General features: G+C 38.9%; 1 protein-coding gene across 5 annotated transcripts in view; it reads left to right on the forward strand.

Annotated features, from left to right (window-relative positions):
* unc13c (unc-13 homolog C (C. elegans)) overlaps positions 1–22,281 on the forward strand; it is a 105,340-nt gene that overhangs the window by 60,066 nt on the left and 22,993 nt on the right. For all 5 annotated transcript variants that reach the window (XM_019358000.2, XM_019358018.2, XM_019358013.2 and 2 more), the window contains 5 exons: positions 614–747; positions 2,755–2,840; positions 18,732–18,858; positions 20,840–20,936; positions 22,116–22,259. In XM_019358000.2, the coding sequence (XP_019213545.1) occupies positions 614–747; positions 2,755–2,840; positions 18,732–18,858; positions 20,840–20,936; positions 22,116–22,259 (588 nt within the window). The remainder of the gene's footprint in view (positions 1–613; positions 748–2,754; positions 2,841–18,731; positions 18,859–20,839; positions 20,937–22,115; positions 22,260–22,281) is intronic.

Below are 22,281 nucleotides of genomic sequence, written 5' to 3' on the forward strand. Positions count from 1 at the left end.
AATTAGCTCAGTTAATAATCTACCTATCATGGGATAAGCCAGTGCAGTCTGATTTCATGCTGAACACAGAGCAGACTTATTTATTTATTATTATTAATATTATTATTATTATCATCATTATTTTTTGCATAACATGAGCACAGAGTAAAAGGATTTGGTTACCCTGCTGAGCACTTGGGATGCCTGCCACTCTTCATCTAACAACTCTCATGCCATTACCCACTGTAAAATTTAAAACTCATTTACAATCAGAAAAACACCTTAATTTACCGTGTCTTTGTTTGGATTTAAGACAAATACACTGCATGTCTCACAGCCATCTTTTTTGTTGCCTAGCAGCAAAACTTCACTTTATATTAGGAGAACAGCAATGAAACAGATTTATTTTTTATTTTTTTTTTTTTTTTTTTGAGAAAAAGAGCATATACTAGTCGTGTTAGGTTCAGGTTCCCATTCATTATCAAAGCTGTTCACTGCTGATGCTGAAAAGAGAACATATAAATAGAACATTAGGTCATTATAAAGTAAAAACTGTTTTTTTGTGTTTTGTCTTATTGAAATTTTATTATAAAAATGCTTCAGCCTCCACCTTAACTTTCAATTTTTCTTTTAGAGCCGGAAGCAAGACCTTCCCAGGGAGGAACAGGGTCCATCGATAAAGAACCTGGACTTCTGGCCAAAACTCATCACTCTGATGGTCTCTGTGATTGATGAGGACCGGACGGCTTACACCCCTGTCATTAACCAGTATGTATCTCTTTACTCGACAATATATGCATTTTCATCTCCTTGCATATACTCTGGTGAGCCTTATATTTTATGATTCTAACCGTAACACGCTACTTTGTCCTGTTTTTGAAATTGCCTGAAGCTATAAAGGGATATCCTGAAAAATGCATGTCATGACCAAAGTTTTTCTATTAGAAACATAAACCTCATGAGCTGTTTCTTTAGGTTGTGGCATGATCTGTTACTTTTTGAGACCCCCCCCATTTTTTCAAACAGGTTCTATTAAAGTGTTTTCTCGATTCGTTAGGTCATTTGGTGAGCCTTATATTTTATGATTCTAACTGTAACATGCTACTGGATGTAGTTATCCCTGGTTGTGGCTAGAGAAAGTACTTAGCTCTCCAAACAAAAAAAAAGGTTAATGTCAGTTAATTTATTGATAAATATTTTAATTGCTCAGGTTGTCTTTGTATAAAAATAAGCAATTTAATATAATATATTACATGTATTTTATTATTATTTATATAATAATATATAGAAGAAAAAGAAATCAGAAAGGGGCAAATATGTTTTTTCTTGACACGCTGAAGAAATGCAGAATGACTCAAAACTACACAGTACTACAGTACTGTACTTTATAAAATAAAGAAATTTCATGACCTAAAGGAAACAGAGTGTCATTTGCCTTTAAAGAAAATAAGATTAAATATATTTCCCTCTTTCTGCCTCGCTCATACATATCTGCTCAAATGCCTCCCACTTTTTGTTTTCTCCTTCTTCTTGCTGATTTACGATGCTTATTAAGACTCTGTTTATGCCCTGAGCTTTCTCTCCTACACTGTCTAATGATAGATTTGCAATATTCATGCCTAATGCCTCCACATTCCCCTGGTCAACTTCCAGAGTGACAGCAACTCAGATGCTTTTTCATGATAAATCCAGGAGGGGACTTGTTGCCTTTAAATAGGAGCCGCTGCAGCCATAGGGAGAAAAATGTTAGTCTGTCGCACTGTGTTGAGAATATTTACATGATGAAACTAGCCTTGAAAATTTCACGCCTTTAAACTAATTTAAAAGAATATATTTTATGATTGGGGGATAACGTGGATGCTGCAGTTGTTTTTAAAAGCATAAGCATAGCAATATCCCCAGAAACACCTCATGCATAAACCATTTATTTCACCAAATAGAAGTAAGACTGTGGCAGAACATATTATGCTCATCTTCACCACAAATGGTTTTCATTATCTGGCCTACCTACAGTACACCATCTGGTTGCATGACAAGGCTGAGGAATAACTGAGATGGAAACAAAGATTCTAAGAGCGATAGAGATGAAAGTGCAATTGTTTTCTTCACTTTTCTTCTTCGTCGGGTGCAATGAATCAGCCTTTTGGACTTGGCTCCTTACCTCAATAAAAAGACCTGAGGTTGGGAAAAGGAGAACAGCAGAGTTTTTGTGTATGTGAGTAAGTGCACTTCAGCATTGCTTCTCTGCAGGAGTGTCCCAGCTGAGCAGATGATTACTGCTCCAATAGAAATTGTCGGACAAATGAGTTTGTTGTTAGAAACAAGGCGGCCTCGAGCAAAAGTAAAACATTTCCAGATAAATTGACCTTTCTCAAACCAAGGCTCCGTCATCTATAAATGTCCTCCTTTCACTGTCTGAAGATACGGATAATTAAACCATTGACATCTCACGTTCAAGCTTTGACTGAAAATCTATAGGCATTCAAAATAGAAGATTACTTCCCAAATGCGTTGCCACCTTCATTCTCTCTCTTTCACTTTGTCATTTCCTCCTGCACTTTTTCTCATCTTTAAGGCACGCACATACAACTCAATTCCGCCCCAATTCAACTAGGTTTGGAAATAGCGGGGGATTATTAGATTATGAGATGTCTTCTACCACAACTGTTAAGTCATTCGTTAGAGACCTGGGATGGACCGAGCCATCAGACCATCCACTCGAGCGTGTCATTGCACGGAAATGAGTCTGATTGAAATCCGTTTGAATTCCACCAGGTTTCCACAGGAGCTGAATGCGGGCAAGATCAGCGCTGAAATCATGTGGAGTCTCTTTGCCCTGGATATGAAGTATGCAATGGAAGGTCAGTGCTCATCAGATAATTTTGCATGAGGGCATGCGTATATAAGTGACTGAGTGGAAGATTAAGACAAATGATATGAACTGACTGAGTCTTGTTGAAGAACAATAACTGACCTTTGTGTTGCTTTCTGTAGTGAAAAGTTCCGAGTGTTACTGTGTTTTATGCCTGTCTATGTAAGTGCTGTTTATCGGTTGGTGTCTCACTGTTTATCACCTGTGCCTGGCTGTGGTCAGCGCTACTGCCTATCTAGATTATGCTTGCTTTCTTTCATTCTATTGATCACCATAGTGAAACTGGAACTTCTTTTAATCAAGATAAGCCATTGATCAACTGCACAATCAAAGACAAGTGGGATGCTCAGGTTTTGTGTCTCTTTATTTAATTATCTCTGTCATTCAGTCACCATCTTAAAAAAACCAAAGAAAAGTATTTATGATGCCCCAGTGTTACTGCAGTTTGCAACATTTAGAGTAAGAGTCCCTGGCTAATGGTAAATTTCAGTAAGCAGTAGTAAGTTCGAGGCCCACTTTTAGTGCCCTAGGCAAGATTATGATTTGGTGATGTTACTGCTGTAATGCCACATGAGTAAATATGAGCAACTTTCTGCTCGAGGTAGACCTATCGCAGACCGCGGTATGTAAAACCTAAGCATGTAAAATTGGAGTAACTGGCCAACATTTAAATCAATATGAAAATGTTTATATTTGCTTACACGGAGCATCAGTGACATCTTAATGTCAGGTTTAGGATCATTGTTCTCAATACTGAATTCTACGTCACAGAAACTCTTGACACAAGTGTGCACATACAATATTAGCTGTAACATAAGTGAATGCTGCATGGACAATATTGACCTGTTTGGAGGGAACGTCAGTATCCCGATTAGTCATACCTGCTCACCAGTGTCTGAAACCGAATCTCTAGTTTAAAAATGATTTTGAAAAAGTCAGGTTATGCAGGAATCAGTGTCCTCCTACAGTCTATGGTATTAGTATCAGCTGTTACTGCAGTGTGAGGCACACATTTTTTTAACAATGTGTGAGGCACATTGATCAATAGTGCCAGACCTTTTCATGAGGAACAGGAGCAATGACAGAATATTTCTTCATCCTCTTTGGCACATCATTGGTAAGGGTATCTAGCTGGCAATTGCCAAAAACTGGCCCTAAAGAGGTTGGTATTTTCACTGTGCCCTTGACCAAGGCACTGCTTTTGTCCCTAGGCACCGCAGAGTGGCAACCCACTACTTCTAAGATGGGTTAAATTCAGAAATTAAGTTTCCCTTGGGATAAAAGGATGTCTTATATCTTGGTGATTGTAAGTCAAACAGTTTAAAATATTTAAAGATACAGAGCATGCAAGTGTGTGCTGCAGTTTTTTCTAATGCATTCTTTCTACTAGGGCTACATGATTATTATTATGATTATTTTAATCAAAATGCAGATCACGAGAAGCTGCCACAGTTCCCAATTTTAATAAATAAAAAAGTATGCTTTTTTGTCCTCTTTATTCACCTAACTTTAGTGCATTTCTCAGAAGAAAAATTAAAAACACAATGGTAAATTAAAAGGTCTTTTTTTCACTTTTACATTGTTACTAATGTTTATTCACTTGACCCATATGCTCAAGAGGCAAAATAAAGTCTTTCACATCATTGTACTTGCATGATTGATGTGAACAGCACTCAGAGAAAAGTGCTGGACACCTGTGAGATTTGACTATGTTTCCTCTGTGACATGTGCATAGTTACATGAAGGGTTAACGTATCTTTTGCCCAGTAAGTTGACCATTTTCCTGAACCCTTCGTTACTCATTTTGTTTACTGGACATGTATCTTTAGCTAATAAGACTGTGTTGTTAATTTCAGTACATCTTGGTGAACTGGATGCTGACGTGCTGTAGATTCTGGCTTTCGTGGGTGTCAGAGTTGATGTTGGATGATTGACATTAGCAACCACTGCGTTGTTTTTCTTGGTCTGCATGCATTCATCGTACTGCAGTTTGTGGTGTTCTTTCAGGCAATAGAATAACTTAGTTATCCTTTCAGCACTCTCCGCGTATGATGACTTCTTGGTTAAAAACAATTGCCCTAAATATATCCAAACTATTTCCAAACACGGATGGACGAACTTTACCATCTGCTGTGCCAAATATTTGATTATTGTTGTATGTCTGTCTATATAATGTAGTGTTGCTTGCTCGCAATGACTAGTCCAGGAAACCTCAAGCTGTGTGCTACAAGGAACAGCTTGCAGCACCCTCATTCAGTCTTGTTGTCAGGTAGAGATTAAGAGAGAGGTTGATTTGCTTTTGCTTTGCTCTCTAGCATGCATGTTCAATATTGCACAATCATGTTCATTTCTGGGAATCCAAAATCATGATCAATATTAAAACTCAAGTAATTCTGCAACTCTATTTTTTACAGTATGTCCTTGTTTTGGCCAAATAAACACTGTATTTAACTTATTATATTACACAATAAACTGGAAGGTATTGAAAAAGGACCACCAGACTGACACGCACTGTAAAGGTATAAAAAAGTAAATTTTGTAATTCTGTAATTGCGGATTGCAATACAAGTTAAGTCTTTTTTTTTCCAGACAGCAAGCAGAGAGTTGCAGTGATCAGGTCTTAAATCTCTGATATATTCTACCGGTACGAAAACAGATGTTCCCTGTTTTATGTGGGTTTTGACTTTAATCCCTGCCCACGCGTTTTCCAGCTCTCCTCCCAAAAGGCAGTAAATGTCACCTGGAGGCTGGTTTTTGAGGTTGGTGGCTTCTGGATCAATCCCCACAGGATATACGGTGGGAGGCGGAATACAGAAAGGCGTTAATGAAGAGTGGGGTTGTGAACAAGTGTTAAGATGGTTTCGTGTCAGTGTGTTTGCACATAAGGACTCAGCAGGGTGTCACCCTTGATTCTGAGTTTTTGTGGGTTTTTGCTCTGAAGTTTCACTTAGATAAAGTTTGCCAAAGTCACGTCTCTGAAAAGCAATGAATCTTTTTGAGCTTTTTTTTTTTTTACACAGAAATCACCCGCTCCCAACAGATGCTATTCTCAAGTTTACCAAATTCATCTCACTTATCTAATCACTTCATGTCATTCAAGTCATTATTTCTATGAACAAAATGATTGTTTGTGACTATGTAGGACACAGCTTATCGTATTTGATTTATTTGATTTATGCATACTTGATTTGTGCAGAGAAGATAAAATTTCCAGCAGCATTTAGAAAATGATATCAAATGGTTTGCACCTCATATTAAATATTATGAGATTCTCTTTATCGACTGCAACCCTGATTTATCATTTACATTGATGTTGCAGTGTTTTTGTTTTTTTTAACCATGCATATTTTGTCTGGTCCAAGCTGAACATCTGAGCCACATCTTTGCTGAATTAAATATGACAGAAGGCATATTTGTTACTTTGATGAAGGCAAGCAGGCTGGGTGATGTGATTGAGGTTTAAACACTAGAAATGCTCTTCAGACTGTGCTGAAGACGCAAAGCTCAGGAGCACCAAAGAGCTTATTGACAATTTATTCTCATCTACTCAGCATATACCTGCTGCTTCCTCTGTACTAAGCCTTCTTTGGTTGCTATAGCAACCAGGTGTCATGGTGAAGACACTGCAAACTGCAGTGTTTCTCACACACACACACACACACACACACACACACACACAGCATATACTGTATATTCTATATGTGTTGTATTGAGATGGTTGTAGTTGTTATTTTTCTTTTTATCAGGTAAGGCTACCGAATCCATGTCAATGTCCATTTTATATTTAATATACTGTGACAGGTGTCAGTAAATGCTGAGTAGCCTCTATCACATACTTATGCTTTCATAAGTACGTGATATTTATGATACTTATGAAAGCATCACATACTTATATACTTGTATAGCCTCAGACTTCCTTCACCCTCTGTCTTATATAGGATGTTGTTACTTCCTTGCCCTGAAGTAGGAAAACAGTTTGAAAGTTATTCTTCCATGACCTTTGTTTCATCATTTGGCAAGGCAGAACTTTTGAACCTGTTTATCTGTTTGTACTTGAGGTACATTCAATTTGAATATTTTTCCCACAATCCAGCTTGGTGGCATGTTGTACTGTTACTTGTGCAGGATTTAGTTCTGCAATACTTAACTTAAGAAAATTTAAAACTGTAACAATAAACAGCGTATATACTTTAAACATGCCAAAGATAAGAAAAAATCATTTTCATTAGTGTACATTAAAGGTCAAAATAATGTATAATTATTATATTAGTTCTTCTTAGATATTAAACCACTAACTTTAAGAGAGTCAATAAAATTCTACATTATATAAAAACATCTCGTGTGTTTGCACTTCCTTGGTAATATATGTATTTAAGCAAATCAATAATGCAACAGAGACAGTGAGAGCAGTTGGGGCTTTGTGTTTGTATGTGTGGGTATCTGAGTCAGGGCAGCTGGGCATGTGACCACCTGGGGTGTTACTGACTGCTGTCACAGCAGGTTTGGGCAGCATGTGTGTTTGTGTGTACGTGCACGATTTGCCCAAGGGAGTCAGTGTTACAAAAAGAGACAAGAATCATGGATGCACTCAGTCACACATACCCTCTTTCTCGCTCCTTGAGCCTGAACCCTTTTCCCCTGCTTTGCCTCCTCGTGCCTCTTCTTGTCATTACATCACTGCATGCCCACAGCGACACATGCCAGGAGGAGGAAATGACTGTCATGTTCCTCAAAGGAGCACTTTGTATGAATTATTGCTCACTTTTTTGTTGGATCTGCTGGTAGTTGGAGCTCTGGGTTTGGATTGGTGGAGCGAGGTTAGTAGTTAAATGAGGGAGCATTTGACAGCTCATAAACCACATAATGGTGTAGCAGAAGCACGCACACCCAAAATCATGCGAGATGCTTTACTACTTTACTGATTGTAAAACAGTACAAAACTTGGAAAGTTTTTTAACTTTTAAGCTACATCTTTAAAGGGTTTGCATGTAAACTCACCAGACATTTTCTTGGGAATAATAAAATTAAATATATTCTTCTTCTTCTTCTTCTTCATCCTGGCGTTGTTCCCGCTGGTGCAGGGTCCGCTCTTCGGCAAAGGTTTCTCCATTTGGTTCTGTCCAAGGCGTCCTCAGGTGATGCGTTGATGGTCTTAATGTCCTCCTTTATTTTGTCCATCCACCGTTTCTTCGGTCTGCCTCGGGGCCAGCATCCTTCTGGGTCGATCATCATTGCCGTTTTTGCTACAGAGTTCTCATCGCTTCGAATCACATGTCCATACCACCTCAGGCGGGACTCGAGCATCTTTTCCTTAATTGGGGCGACACCTAGTCGCTTCCGTATGTCTTTGTTCGTAACACGGTCCCGTCTTGTAATTCCCAGGCTCCATCGGAGCATGCGCATCTCCATGGTGTTTAGGGCCTGTTCACGTGTGGTCAATGCGGGCCAACATGCGGAACCATACAGGGCTACTGGGCGGACCACCGCTTTGTAGATTTTTCCCTTGAGTCGATCTGGCATTCTTCTGTCGCAAAGGACACCAGTGACCTGTCGCCATTTTAACCAGGCTGCATTTATTCGTGCTCGGACATCGGAGGTTATATTTCCATCGTAGCTGATGACTGAGCCCAAGTAGTGGAACTCTTTTGTCTTCTTCAGCTCTTCGTTGTCAATTATGATGGTGCCATCAGTTTGGGGGCCTCCTTCCAGGTATTCGGTCTTTTTCGTATTGAGCCGCATGCCATATTCATCGAGCCGGGTCTTCCAGAGTTGCGTCGTTGTTTGGGTCTCTTCTCTGTCTTTGCTGGCGAGGAATACGTCATCGGCAAAGAGGAGTGACCATGGATGAGGTAGCTGGAGGTCGGCCGTGATGGTATCCATACATAGAATGAAGAGGAGGGGTGACAGAGCTGACCCTTGGTGGACCCCAACACTAACTGGGAAGGGAGGTGATAGTCCAGCGGCACATCGGACTGAACTGGTGGCGTTGTCGTAGAGGAGCTGTATCCATTTGATGTATGCCTCAGGGACACCATGCGATCTTAGGGAGTGCCATATGAGGTCATGGGGTACCCTGTCGAAAGCCTTTTCCAGGTCTAGGAAGGCCATATGTACGGTCTTGTTCTAAAATTAAATATATTCACTGGTCACTATATTAGGAACATCTTGCTGGTGTCACTTTGGACCCCCCTTTTGGCCTTCATTCACACACAGTGTAGACAATGATTTCATGACATGCTGCAGTGATATATAAACATGTGGTGAGTGAAAACTCACAAAGTTCTCAGTGCATCACGCGAAGTCTTGCAACAGTTTGAGCCTATAGCAGTATACCTAGGGAATGTTTTAGGGTCACCTGATCCAGCCTGCTGTAAGCTTTATCAAAAAAGAAAGCCTTATGCCTCATATTAAAGATAGATGAGATGTCTGTCTCCTGAATCCAAACTGGGTGCTGTTCCACAGGAGAGGGTCCTGGTGTCTGGAAGAACCGCCTCCCACTGTACTATTAGAAACTCTAGAAACCACAAGTAAGCCTGCAGTCTGAGAGTGAAGTGCTGTTTTGCCATAGTATGATATTATGAGGTCTTTAAGGGATAATGGGGCGTAATTATTCCCATACATATTTTGACTTATTTGCAAGACTTTGTGTGCGAGTAGAAGAATTTAAAATTCAGTTCTGGGTTTAACAGGGAGCTAATGAAGAGAAGCTAATATGGGAGAAATACGGTCTATCTTTCTAGTCCTTGATAGTAACATTTTGGATCAACTGGAGGCTTTTTAGGGACCTTTAATAGCAATAGCTATTGTTACTGATAATGATCAGTAACAATAGCTACAGTCTAGCCACTGTGGTCATAAATGGATGGAAATGGTCAGCAACAATACTCAGGCTACAATGTTTATACTTTGTGTGCAACGGGTACTCTGGGGTCCAAAGCGTACCAAAAAAATGTTCCAGACACCATTACACCAACCAGCAGCAGTCTGAACTGTTGATACCTGGCAGGATGGATCCATGCTTTCACATTCTTTACACCAAATTGTTACCCTACCATCTCAATGTTGCAGCAGCAATCAATAAGCACACCAGGCAGCATTTTTCCAGTTTCAGTTCCAGTTTCCTATTTTGATCAGCCTGTGTGATTTGTAGGCTCAATTTCTTTCTTTTTTTTTTGTAGCACCCAATGTAGTCTGGTGTCCATCCTGTTTAAGGTTTCATGCATCATATTCAGAAATGTTCTTATGCAAAGCTTGGTTGTAACGAGTGGTTATCTGAGTTATTGCAGTGTTCCTATCAGCTCAAAGCAGTCTAGCCATTTTTCTTTTATCTTTGGTATCAACAAGGCATTTTCTCTTTTTTAAACAATTCTCTGCAAACCCTAAAGGTGATTATGCAAGAAAACTCGCAATAGATCAGCAGTTTCTGAAATACTCAAACCAGCCCATCTGGCGCCAACAGCCATGCCACATGTTAAGTCCCTTAAATCACCTTTCTGCTCCATCACTCTGTTTCACAGTCATGACTAAAATGTTAAATATCAAAGTGAACATCAGCAATTGATTGCTCACATTCCATGGTATGGCATGGTAAGAAAAGTCCTCTTAAAGTTTCACATTCATTGTATAAGAATACTATTCAGGAAGTTTTTTACATTTTGCTACGTCCCACAACCACCTACAGTGTTATTTGAAAGTTGCATGTGTAATAGCAGAAACTGTAGACAAGTGTCCAAATTGGTACTGTAGGTCTATTTCAAGCTGCATACATGTGTGTATGAACACGTGCACTGTTCCTGCATGTCCGTGTTTCGATGAGGTGGTAGAGAAGAGGTGATATTTTGAGCCAATTCAGGTTTCTGCTCAGCTGTCTCATTCAGACAAATGGAAGTATATCAGAGTAACCTGTTTATATAAGAAGGCCCATAAAACTGGCAGGGTGGATGACAGAGACACCCTGAAGGAGGTGGGCCGGAATATCCTGCTTCATTGGTCTATCTATCTGTGTCTGTATGCGTGTGTGTGTGTGAGTGTGTCCTTGTGTGCGCATGCGTGCGTACGTGCATGCATGTGTGCAGACAAATGTGCAGGCACTTTCGCACATTTGTTCACGCGCTCAGTTGTGCAAGTAAGTAAGAAGGAATGAATGAGAATATAAAGAGAATATTTGTGTCTTTGTGACTCTGTGCACAGATGTGCATGCACATTACTTAATGAAGTCTTTGATGCATCCTCTGCTTCCTGCTTGGAGGCCCTTGGTGCCAGTGCTGGTGCAGAAACGGATGCTGCTAATTTTAGCATCACTGTGAGAATCTCTGAATGTGTGAGAGGAGAGGGAGAGGGCGCTTCAGAGAGGTAGGAGGGAAGACAAAAACAGAGTGGATAAAATAAGAGACAGAGAAAAGATGTGGGAGCATATCAGAGTGTGAATGACTGTGACTATAGCTGAAGGTATTCCCGCAATCCCTGATAACCTACTAATAAACTTGTAAAATTGCGCTGTGTATTTGGAAACTGAGCTTTTAGAAGCATATCAATCATTATTATAATTTGCCATGTTGTTGTGTAGTTTGTTGATTTCTTAAAAAACCTTAAAAAACCCAACAGGGAACATGCAGACTGGTCGCTGAAGATAAACAGAAGCAAATAAGGAAGAGAATAAAAATAGTGCTTCATTACAGCAACAACAGATTTATTTCTAGACTTTCAGACTGTGATGAAGTTTAAGGCACACATTTTATATGCACTGTATAGCTGTTTAATGACGGTGGTTCCCAGGGCATGCCATTGAAGATCTAGTGCCTCTGCAGCCCATTAACCCACCTTCAGCCTGTTGGAACAGCTTCGCTCCATAAAAGAGTTAAATTGAACTTCAGTTAATGTACAGTGCGGTTTTGGTTTCTATAACAAGGTGGTGTTTACAGGGCTGAGGCGTGCCTGATGTTTTTTAAAATGTTCATTTCAGTTTTTTTGGCATAAGACTGGAACCTCAGTTCAGATCTCTTAGTACATCATCTGACAGCTTATGTCTTTTTATATTCATTGACTTTATAAAGCACTGAAGAGCAGCTTTTTCATACATGGAGATCTCATAAATGCTTAATAAAGCCTCCATTAAATGTAATGCCTTCTGTCAGTCCAGTTCAATAATAATGTTTTATATTTCCTCTCTTAAGGAGCTGCTGTATAATATCCAGTGTTATTGTATTTGTTTTAATAAAATGGATAAAATAAATCTGTACTTAATATCCACAAAGATATAGATTTAACATGTGACCACAAATGCTGCACTACATTTTGCAGTGGTGATTCATTATCCTGAACCAGAGTGGAGCCTTAACATTAGTTCACCTCAGGTTTGGCTGTGTCTCAGTTCATTATATTTCTGTTTGAGTCTCATCAACATGGGTTGGTGTCTCTGTGGACTCTTGTGTTTTAGCAGAGCTGTGTCAGTAGACCCCTGTGATAAAGCTATGGAGGCCCTTTGACTGAACTGGGTCAGAAGCCAAGATGAAGGAATTATGTCACAGGGAAAAGTACACTGCCTTTGGCTGCCATTTTGCTCCTCTGGGCTTTTGTCTTGAGCACATCCGTCTAACCTTGCACTCTTACAGATATAGTCGCTGAATGGTAATTGTACAATGCAAAAGCTGGGGTAAATCGCTACACTTCATAATATCCACTGTATTAAATAATGAGGCAGAGAGTGAGGCAGTCTCTTGTGAGTTTGTCTGTCCCTGTGGGCTGCGTCACACAAGATGACATCCTCGCCAGGGACCTTGAGCCTACTCCTCCCTCAGGACAGCCCACACTGTTTACCACCAGCAGGGGAAAATGACACACATCCAAATACACATACAACAGTGTATGAGTGCACAAAATGATATACTACACACATTTACATGCATATTTACAGCATGATTGAAAAGCTAGATGAGACAATGAGACCACACTCAAGCTCACTTAATACTTTTGTTAATAAATGTGAGAAAGCACTGGTGTAGATCTGCTTTGTGAATGAGACTGTGGAAAGAGGACACTTGGGAAGGTTGCTGAGGGAGCTTAGTCATGCAGAGTCAAAAGTTGCTTCTAATGGAAGTGTGTGGACTGTTTTTTCCTAATGCATCCTAATTGGGACTAGCACCTGCTTCTGTGTTTTGGACTGTGAAAACACATAGACGCCTGCCAGGCCAATCAGCTGAAGAGTGAAGGTCTCCATACAGGTTGTAATGGAGAACATCCACCAGTACTAAAAACAACTTTAGGTCTCATTTATAGAGCACCTCAGTGCCTTACTGAGTTTCATTCACTGGCATTGTTTACCATTAACTTCAACAATGTAGTGAAAAATGTCTTAGGTGAAGTGTCCTTAACATTAGTGGAAAAAACTGATGCAATCATAAGGCTTTCTGATCTCATCGGGCTGTCACTTTACCTTGTGTTACCTCATTTGCATACAGCTACTTTATTGCTGTGGCCCTCTGCAAAGTTTTGCATCATTCATGAAGAGCTGGAACAGAAACAAAAGACATTAGCACCACATTATCGCCACAGTATTTATGATCAAGTGTACTTAAGCATATAGCTCACACTGAAGCATGAACATTCATGGTACAATTAAATACTTATATAATTTTTAATATGTCAGTGCAGTGACACCACAAGGCCTTGTGAAGCTGGATTTGCATAAATAATCATATCAGCATAACTATAAATTTGAATCAACTTACTTTGCAAAATGACAGATCTGACAAAGAGCTCCAACACCTCGCCTTACAATATAATTACTGTCTTCCAGGTGAAATTTGTAAGTGAATTATAAATTAATCATGTTGAATTTCTACTTCCTGTAATTACATTTTTTAAGAAGGCTCTGCCTGTTTTAAAAGGCAAGCTATGTCTGTCGCCTTCAAGATTTTAAAATGGAATTCTCAGCTATAAAAAATTTAAAACCATTTTCAGATGACTCATTGTGAAGTCAGGCAGCTTCTGTATGTTTTATTGCAGTATTTTTTTTAATGTTCCCTGCAGTCTTATTTACCTCTGGTTCTTTCCTCTGTTCAAAAAGAAAATTCACACTGGTAAGAAAAATGACTTTTAGTCCAAGTTTGAAAAGAATTATTCTCCCCCTTTGTGTTGCATTTTCTAGAAAGATGATATAAGATGATGTGTCTTTATGACTGAGGCGCTTTTAAAGACAAGAGTATAGCCCTCTTTTAACCACTGTTAGTTACAGTAATTTGTATCCAGAATGAGTTTAAGGATTAAATCTGCTTTAATAGCCAGTAGTACCAGTGTAACACAATAGTGCTTACCCTTCATGCTATTTCACAATACTTAAAGGATCTGTCCTTATGATGCTTCTTTTGGTATCCCTGATCTTTACTCAAATGCTACGATTAGGCCAGAAAACATCAGGATCAAATTCATGAGCTCTCCTCTAAAGCTGGAATAACCTTCAGTTAGAAAAGGCCTAAAATCAGATAAATTATCAACACAGAAATGTAACAGACAAAACGAAACGGAGCGTACATAACAGGGTCGAAGACTACTGGATTCCTTTCATGTTGTTTCAAGCATGAAGTCTTGTTAGAGTCGATTAATTTCCCTCAGCAAGTTTATAGCTAGAACATTCTGCTATCAAAAAATAAAAATTGTTACCGCTTTCTCTAACTAAGTCATTGATGCTTCTGTACATACAGTAATGAAGAAGCCCACTGGCAGCACTGAACAAAACACCTGCTGACCTCTACTTTTCTGTCTTCCAATTGACCTCCATCTGCTTCCTTTAGGTGATGATTGTAGGTGACTGTGAGTATGTGACAGCAAAGGTGTATGCAAGCAGAGCTGAGGGCAGAAAGGTTGACAAACTGTGATGGTGTATGTATATGTGTCTGTTCTGCTGTGTGTGTAAGCAGCCTTGCAGTGCCAGCTCAATTATTAAAGTGGCACTGCCATAGCTATTCAGATATTACAACCGTAGGCCCTCCCTAATAAAACAATGTAGACCCAGTATTCGGTGTTTAAACCAGCTGCTCCTTCTCTGACAATGACTGAATCAGTGAATCCAGGTGAGAACTTACATGGCAGTTTCAACAATGAAAACCACTTTAGCCTTGAAGGTTAGGTGCTGATGAAATGAGTGACATGTCAGGAAAAGAAATCATTTCCTGACATCATTGTGGTTTTTCATACCAGTAATCTACAAATCACATTAAACCGACCAGTACTGTAGCCCCTTTTGAGAATATTCACAGATAAGTCTAATGTATGCATTTTCAACCACAGACTGCTTTGTGGAGTGGAGAAAATCAGTTGACTGTGACCTTTCTCAATGTCTTTCTCTATGGCACTGATCTATCTGTTGTTACATTTGTCTTCACACTTCATAAAAATGTAACCCAGGTCTTTGCTTTGAAGACATTTTCTCTGGGAATATCAACATTATGTAACCTTTCAGTAAGATGCGTTGAAACAATAGTGTGCCATCCAATTATTATGTTAATGCTTCAGTAGAACTACTATAACACATGCATTCACATAGATATTTAATGTACATGACAGCCTGCCTATGTCTTTGTTAAAGCGGAGCCACACTTATTAAATCAGGTATAAAACGAGCTGCGGTAACAGCTGACAACTGACTCAAGTACAGCACTCACTATATTGTGTACTGTGTTTGAATGCATCTTGAGGCACACACATGTGTTAATTGCACATATGTAAATATTTTTTTCTGAGCTTATAAGGAAGTATAGCAAGCATGGCAAGCATGGCACTATTCATCAAACTAAGCACTGAGGTTCTTATCAGGATTAAGCCACGACAGGCACGGTGCAATGCGTTCGATTTAAACATGCCTTTGATGTTGTGTGCTTGTATATATCTTTTCCTGCATTTGAATATGTGTGTGAATAGGTGGCTTCTTTCTTTCTGCTAAACTATTGTGTTTCTTTATATTCCCCACTTTTTCAGCCTTATTAAGACCTCTTATCTTGTGTCCAGAAATAGACAAATGTTTTTATGGTTTAGTTGAAATGGATTACGGTATACATTTGGCATTGCAGTACGTCTCAAATGTGTATCAAATGACCATATGATCAGATGTAGAGTGCCTACGCAACACATTCCATCTGTGAAACACTGAAGCAGCTGCTACACTAAATCGTGTCTGCCATCGAGAAAGGAATTGTATGGCTATTTGCATACTGGATAAAAGTGCATGAAAAATGAGAAGGAAAGGGTCGTGCAAAAAATGAAAAAACACCATACAAAATAACAGGGAGTGGTTGGCTAACAGAGACCAATGAAAAGACCAACACGTTATTCAGTAGAAGCATTGGATTTCCTAGGGGATTGCAGGATGCTTTAGTGCAAGACTATAATGCTAACAAATGTGCACTAGTAGATAGCAACAACAGCTCCAGGAAACATCAGTCTGTTAGTCCATCGCTTTGAGCTTGAAACATTGCAACAACTTTTTCATGGATTGTCATAATGTTGTTTACAGATAAAAGGAAAAAAAATTTTTTTTTCCTTGTGTACTGCGCCCTCTTTTCATTTCTGTTTGTGGATTTTTGAACAGAACTCGCCTCCCCCTGTTTTAATCAATGCTAATTAAATTTGATGTGTGTCAAAGCTGCACCAAATGTCCATTGTTTTGCTATGGCATACATATCTGTGTCAAGATCTCTGTCAAATGAGCATAACGGTGTTCATAATGTGGAAAAGCGTGTGTCACATCTTGATTGGTAAAAACGCTTCTGCAGAGCATACACCTGTGCATCTTCACTCTCCTTCATCAAACCTGTTCTGTCCTCACTTCTCCTTAGAGATAGGAACTAAGACGTTCTGTTGTGGTGTGGTAAGATCAGTCTCTAGGTCACAGGCAAGAGGACAGAGGACAGTAGAAAAGGTGGCACACGACGGTAATTAGAAGGGCTCTATGTGTTTTGTGCTAATTAGCAAGGGTTAGCTCCCTGCCACTACTGCTACAGAATGCTCAACATTACAGTCTAAATTTAAGGCTTGTCAATGTTTGCACTGTTTAGCCAATATTGTAATGTTAGTATTTAACTAAAATCACAACTGTACAGCTGGATCACGTCATTACTGGGTCACTCTCATAATTACCAGTTTCACAGAAAACAGCATTCCTGTCAGTATAATTGTTGTAATTGACCGAAAAAGTCACATTTTTTTTTAAAGCTCTTAAACATCCAGCTTGATGCTAAAATACGTAGGAGTGCATTGATATATACACATATATGGAAACCTCAGGCAACACACTGGCACCAATCCCTGTTCTAATAAGGGGACACACACACTTAAAGTGTTTAAGTACAAACACAAATTGGACAAATTTCTGCATATTTCTGCAAAGGGACAATGCTGTGTTAGCAGCAGTAGATAGTTATTTCTGTCCTGGATGCAGTTTCCGCTTTACCATAATCAACCTTACTATAATCTGTGCAATAAAAATACAAGTGATGTCCTCATTTTAACACCTCAAAACCTCAGCCATTCTCCCTTGCCCTTCTGCAGGCTATCTAAAGAACCTTTATAAAACAATAATGGCATAATTGGAATTATAATGGGATAAGAGAAAATACATTACTGCATTACAGATGTTCAATGTTTCACACAGCTATAGAATTGTGAAGGAAGCAAAGTATTAACTTTCACTATCAGTATTACCCATTACTATTAAAACATCACTCATCCAACTGTGCAGAAAAGCTTTTAGTAAACACTTTTCTCACACGGTAGAATGACATTATATAATGAAATGTAATTCCATTAGTATTCTATTTTGTTTGGGTGGTTATTGATTAGGACAGCTGGAAGTCCAATAATGAGTGACAAGCAGCAGACTGGCAGCTTGTGTCACACCAAATGAAAGCTTTTCCATGATTTGAGCTGCTTGTGTGGCTGTAGACATGTACAGTAGACCTGTACTGAAAATGTGTTTGTCTTGTCAGTGAAGGATGGTCTCCTTGACCTATATGCTATCTTATCTGTGTTGAAACTGTGTTGAAACAGTTTCCTGTATCCAATTTCTTTGTTACAACACACTCTAGTGGTCCTCTGTGTTGTGTTAGATTTTCCCTCCACCATATGGGCCTCTCACTTTTGCAGTTTTCTTCTTCTTCTGAGAGCCATAATCTCATCTGTGCCCATCACTGCAGTCGCAAAATGCTTTACTTCTTATTGGTCTTTCTCCAGTGGTCCCTTCTCTTTTGTCTGACATTTCTCTTACAGTTTCTTTTTACTCATTTCCTTTCTTTTCTTTCATCTATTCTGTCCTAACCCCTTCTTTTGCACCATTACCATCCGTCTCTTCTAAAGGGGATCCCATGAAAGTGTTTAATTGTTCTCAAATGCCCACGGTGAGCTGGACTAAATGACTCAGCAGACTTGTCAGCTGACATGAAAGTCTAATTCATTTTAGCTCTAGTTTGTTTGCAGTCATTCAAAAGCTTTCTGTCTCTGGTGAGAGCTGGACACATTCGCAGACGCATTTTATTTCCTTGTTCTTTGATAGCTCAAGGCTATACATAATCGAGGCTGTTAAGATGTCAGACTAAAAGCAAGCACTGTTGCGCAGGTGTTTTTCATGTTTATGGGGATATTTGCTTATTTATATAAGAGTATGTGAGTGTCTGCCGGCTCTTGTGGTTCTTGTGAAGATGTTGAAAGAAGAACAGAATGCATTCAATACACTTACCACTAATTTATAGCATCCTCTCCGGTCAGTCCAGGTCCTTCTACCTATAAGACTCATTCATTTTACAACTTAGTTTTCAGTGTGTCATTATTAATGACTTTCAGTGAATACTGCACTTGCTAACATGTGTGCCTCATGTTTTAATCTGCATTACAGAGCATGAAAAGCACCGCCTATGCAAAAGCACTGAATACATGAATCTTCACTTCAAAGTCAAATGGTTCCATAATGAGTATGTCCGTGACCTGCCGGCCTTCAAGGATGTTCCACCTGAATATTCTCTGTGAGTGTTTTCCACACATCTACATGCACAAACACGTGTGTTACTATATGAGCAAAAGTTTGTGCATGAACTGTTAGTTAAAATTATGGCAAAGATAAAACTAATACAGGCTAATTTAGCAGTTTAGTAATAAATGAAAGTCATAATCAGCTTTTGTCAAAACGGTTTAGAGAGCTGTTGATTCAGCTGTAATAATTCCCAATTATATAAATGAGGATCAAATAAATAACAGAACAGCTTCTGTGCATCAACACAGATTCACTGCAGGAAATCTGCATCAAGTTAGGTGGAAGGTGATTTTGTATCAGAGCGCTGGTCTTCAATGGTAGTGCTAGTGAAGGATTAAAACTAAAAAGCCAAGTTAAAACATTTAAATTAGAGTGAAGTTAAAATAGCATGAGTGGGGATGACATCACACCTACAGGAGCAGTTCGGACATGGAACCCAGACCATGAAGCTCCCAGAGCACAGTTTTTGTACTGTTGCTAATGCCAGAGAAGGTTTGGATGAGTGCTGGAGATTGCACTCTGCACCTCAGTATTCAGTAACCCCCCTTTGCAACTTCATGTGGTCTGCCACTTTGTTAAGTTGCTGTGGTTCCTGAGTGCTACCAGTTTGTAATAATACCACTTTAAGTTCAATATGTAATCTCTAGCAGTATCTCTTTTACAAAATTACTTGTTGCAGCAATGGCATGCTATTACATGTTTTAATCTGCATTACAGAGTAATGCTCATATTCACTGAGCTCTTTAGAACAAACCACTATTTTTGCAAATATTTGCATGGCTAAGTGCTTGAATTTATATACCTGAGGCAGTGGGACTAAACACGCCTGAATTCAAAGATTAAGAGGTGAAGACCAATACTTTTGTCAATAGAGCTTAATTTATTTGTTTTGTCCAAATTATATCATGTGGTAGTCATATCTGCCATTAGGCATTACAAAGCTGTATTAGATAAGAAGTTTTCAGTGTTAAAATTAAATGGGTAAATATCACTCACCTTCAGCTGTATTGTCACAGAAGATATTTCACTTGAACAGTTTATCTTTGAAACTTTAAAATTTTAAATATAATTTAAAACCATTGTTATACATGCAGCCGTTTCTGGTTAAGCAAGAATACTGGTTTGATAAGGAGAAAGAATTTAAAGCACTTAGAAGTATTTTAGAATTTCAAAAAATGTTTTGTTCTGCTTTTTGTGTATTACCGTTTTCTATTGTGTACACGTAACACGCATAATCGTGTGAAGAAAAACATGGAGAGCTGCGATATAGAAACATGTGCTGGATGCAAGAAACGCGCTGCCCTGTCTCATGCAGCCGGTTTATCAGAATAATGACTTACCCTCCCTGTCTGCACAACTGTCACTCAAACACCATCAACAGCAAGATTGATTCTTCTAGAGGCATACACATCATACATACAAACACACACACACACTCACACACACACCTACACGAGTCTTTCTCTTCCATCTCCCTGTCTGTCTTCCCTTTCTCTGTCACCCCACCCACCTTATTTATTGGCTTTACTTCATGTGGCAGATGCCCTTAGCCAGAGTACACTGCAATTTTGGGGGAACATCCGCTGCTCTGAGGACAGACTCAGGCACAATATTAAACACGGAAATGGCAAAGTGAAACAGACAGAACAGCATTATTATTCCGCTAACAAATGTACTTCTTTACCAGACTCATTTGTTCCGGCCTGTCCTCCTCTGTCCTCTGTCTGAACCTCGCAGTCTAATCTGTCCACAAACTGAAATTTGATTTCAAAACCTTCGTGAATGACAACCTTGGTCAATACCACGAACAAAATCTGCCAACTTTTGAGTGCACTACAATCATTTTCAATTGATTTCCCCATATTTATATATGAAAATCCCTTGCCCTCTGTGTCTGAATAACTTCTGTATAATACAAAGAAACCCCAAACTACAGTTTGATCCTTTAATGAAAAAAGGCTTTTTTGTTTTAGGTGGTTTGAGCCATTTGTCATTCAGTGGCTTGATGAAAATGAAGATGTTGCTATGGATTTCCTCAATGGAGCGCTGGAAAGGGACAAGAAAGATGGAGTGAGTACAGCAGTGAATTAGTTCTTAATATATAACTTTTATATTAACTCACCAAAGCCACTTCCATGTTTATTCACAAGGACGGCCTGTTTAGACTGAACTTACCTCCTGAGTAGGATATGGGAGGATAAAAGGAATTTCACACAGTCCAAACAGCCCTCGCTCTAAGACATGATTGGAATATTAATAAAATTTCAATTAAAAATTGATATGAACAGGAAACAAAACATGATTTTCAGGGCAAAGAAAGGCACTGAATGATCTTAGACAATAATGAAAGGAAATGGGAAAAAGCTTCAGAAAACAACTGCAGTATACTGAGGTCTGTACGCTTGTTTGTTAATGTTTATCAGAGTAAAAAGATATATATTTCATCTCATGCATTTAACCAGATAAACACCTACAACTGCTACTATCAACATCACAGTATATTGTTTGCTAAAGTTAACATTTTCTGATATTTCAAACTGCATAGTGAAAGTGTTTTTTATTTAAACCTGCCCAAGTGGATAACTTAAAAAGAGTAGATTCCCAGGTTTTAAATGTCAAGCTCAGTTTATGCACAGCCTTTAATAACAGTATTTCAGTGTCTTCTGTGATTTTTTACAAGCTTTTTGAAGTCAGAAGCGTATTCCTCTGTTATCTACTCATGGTGTCTATGACTGAGATATTTTTAACAGAAACACTATGTTAGAGAATATGTAGAAACTGTAGGTTCCAGTATTTTTGGATGCAGGCCATTTAAGCTCTATGCCTCCTACTCCCCATCAACATCCATACTCCTTTGTCCACATTCAATGAAGTGTAAAGTGTACTTTATTTTGGCACTTTACTCATTATTCGGTGGAAGGAGATAAATTTTAAATTCATGAAATATCGTAATCACCTAAAATGTATTGATTGTAGTTCATGTGTATACTGAATAACCACAGAAATTGATATGGTCTCTTGAAAGCATTTCAGATAGTTATGTGGCATGTTATTAGTGCATCCCCAGTCATTAGTATACATCATCAGTACTAAGTACCTTTACTCAGTAAATACATTTTTAATTATCTGTCTTTTTAAGATACAAATGTCAGGCAATTATGAAGGTGCCTAAAGGTCTTAAGGTCTGACATTTTTTCTTTCTCTTTCGTTTCCATGTTTCCTTGTCTGAACATGTCCATCTCTCAACAGTTCCAGCAAACCTCAGAGCATGCCCTCTTTTCCTGTTCTGTGGTGGATGTGTTCACTCAGCTAAACCAGAGTTTTGAGATTATCAAGAAGCTGGAATGCCCAAACCCACAGGCTCTGGCTCACTTCATGTGCCGCTTTGCGAAGGTCAGGCTCTTTCGAAAGGCCC

The sequence above is a fragment of the Oreochromis niloticus genome, linkage group LG1 (assembly GCF_001858045.2).
Source record: "Oreochromis niloticus isolate F11D_XX linkage group LG1, O_niloticus_UMD_NMBU, whole genome shotgun sequence".
NCBI lineage: Eukaryota > Metazoa > Chordata > Actinopteri > Cichliformes > Cichlidae > Oreochromis > Oreochromis niloticus.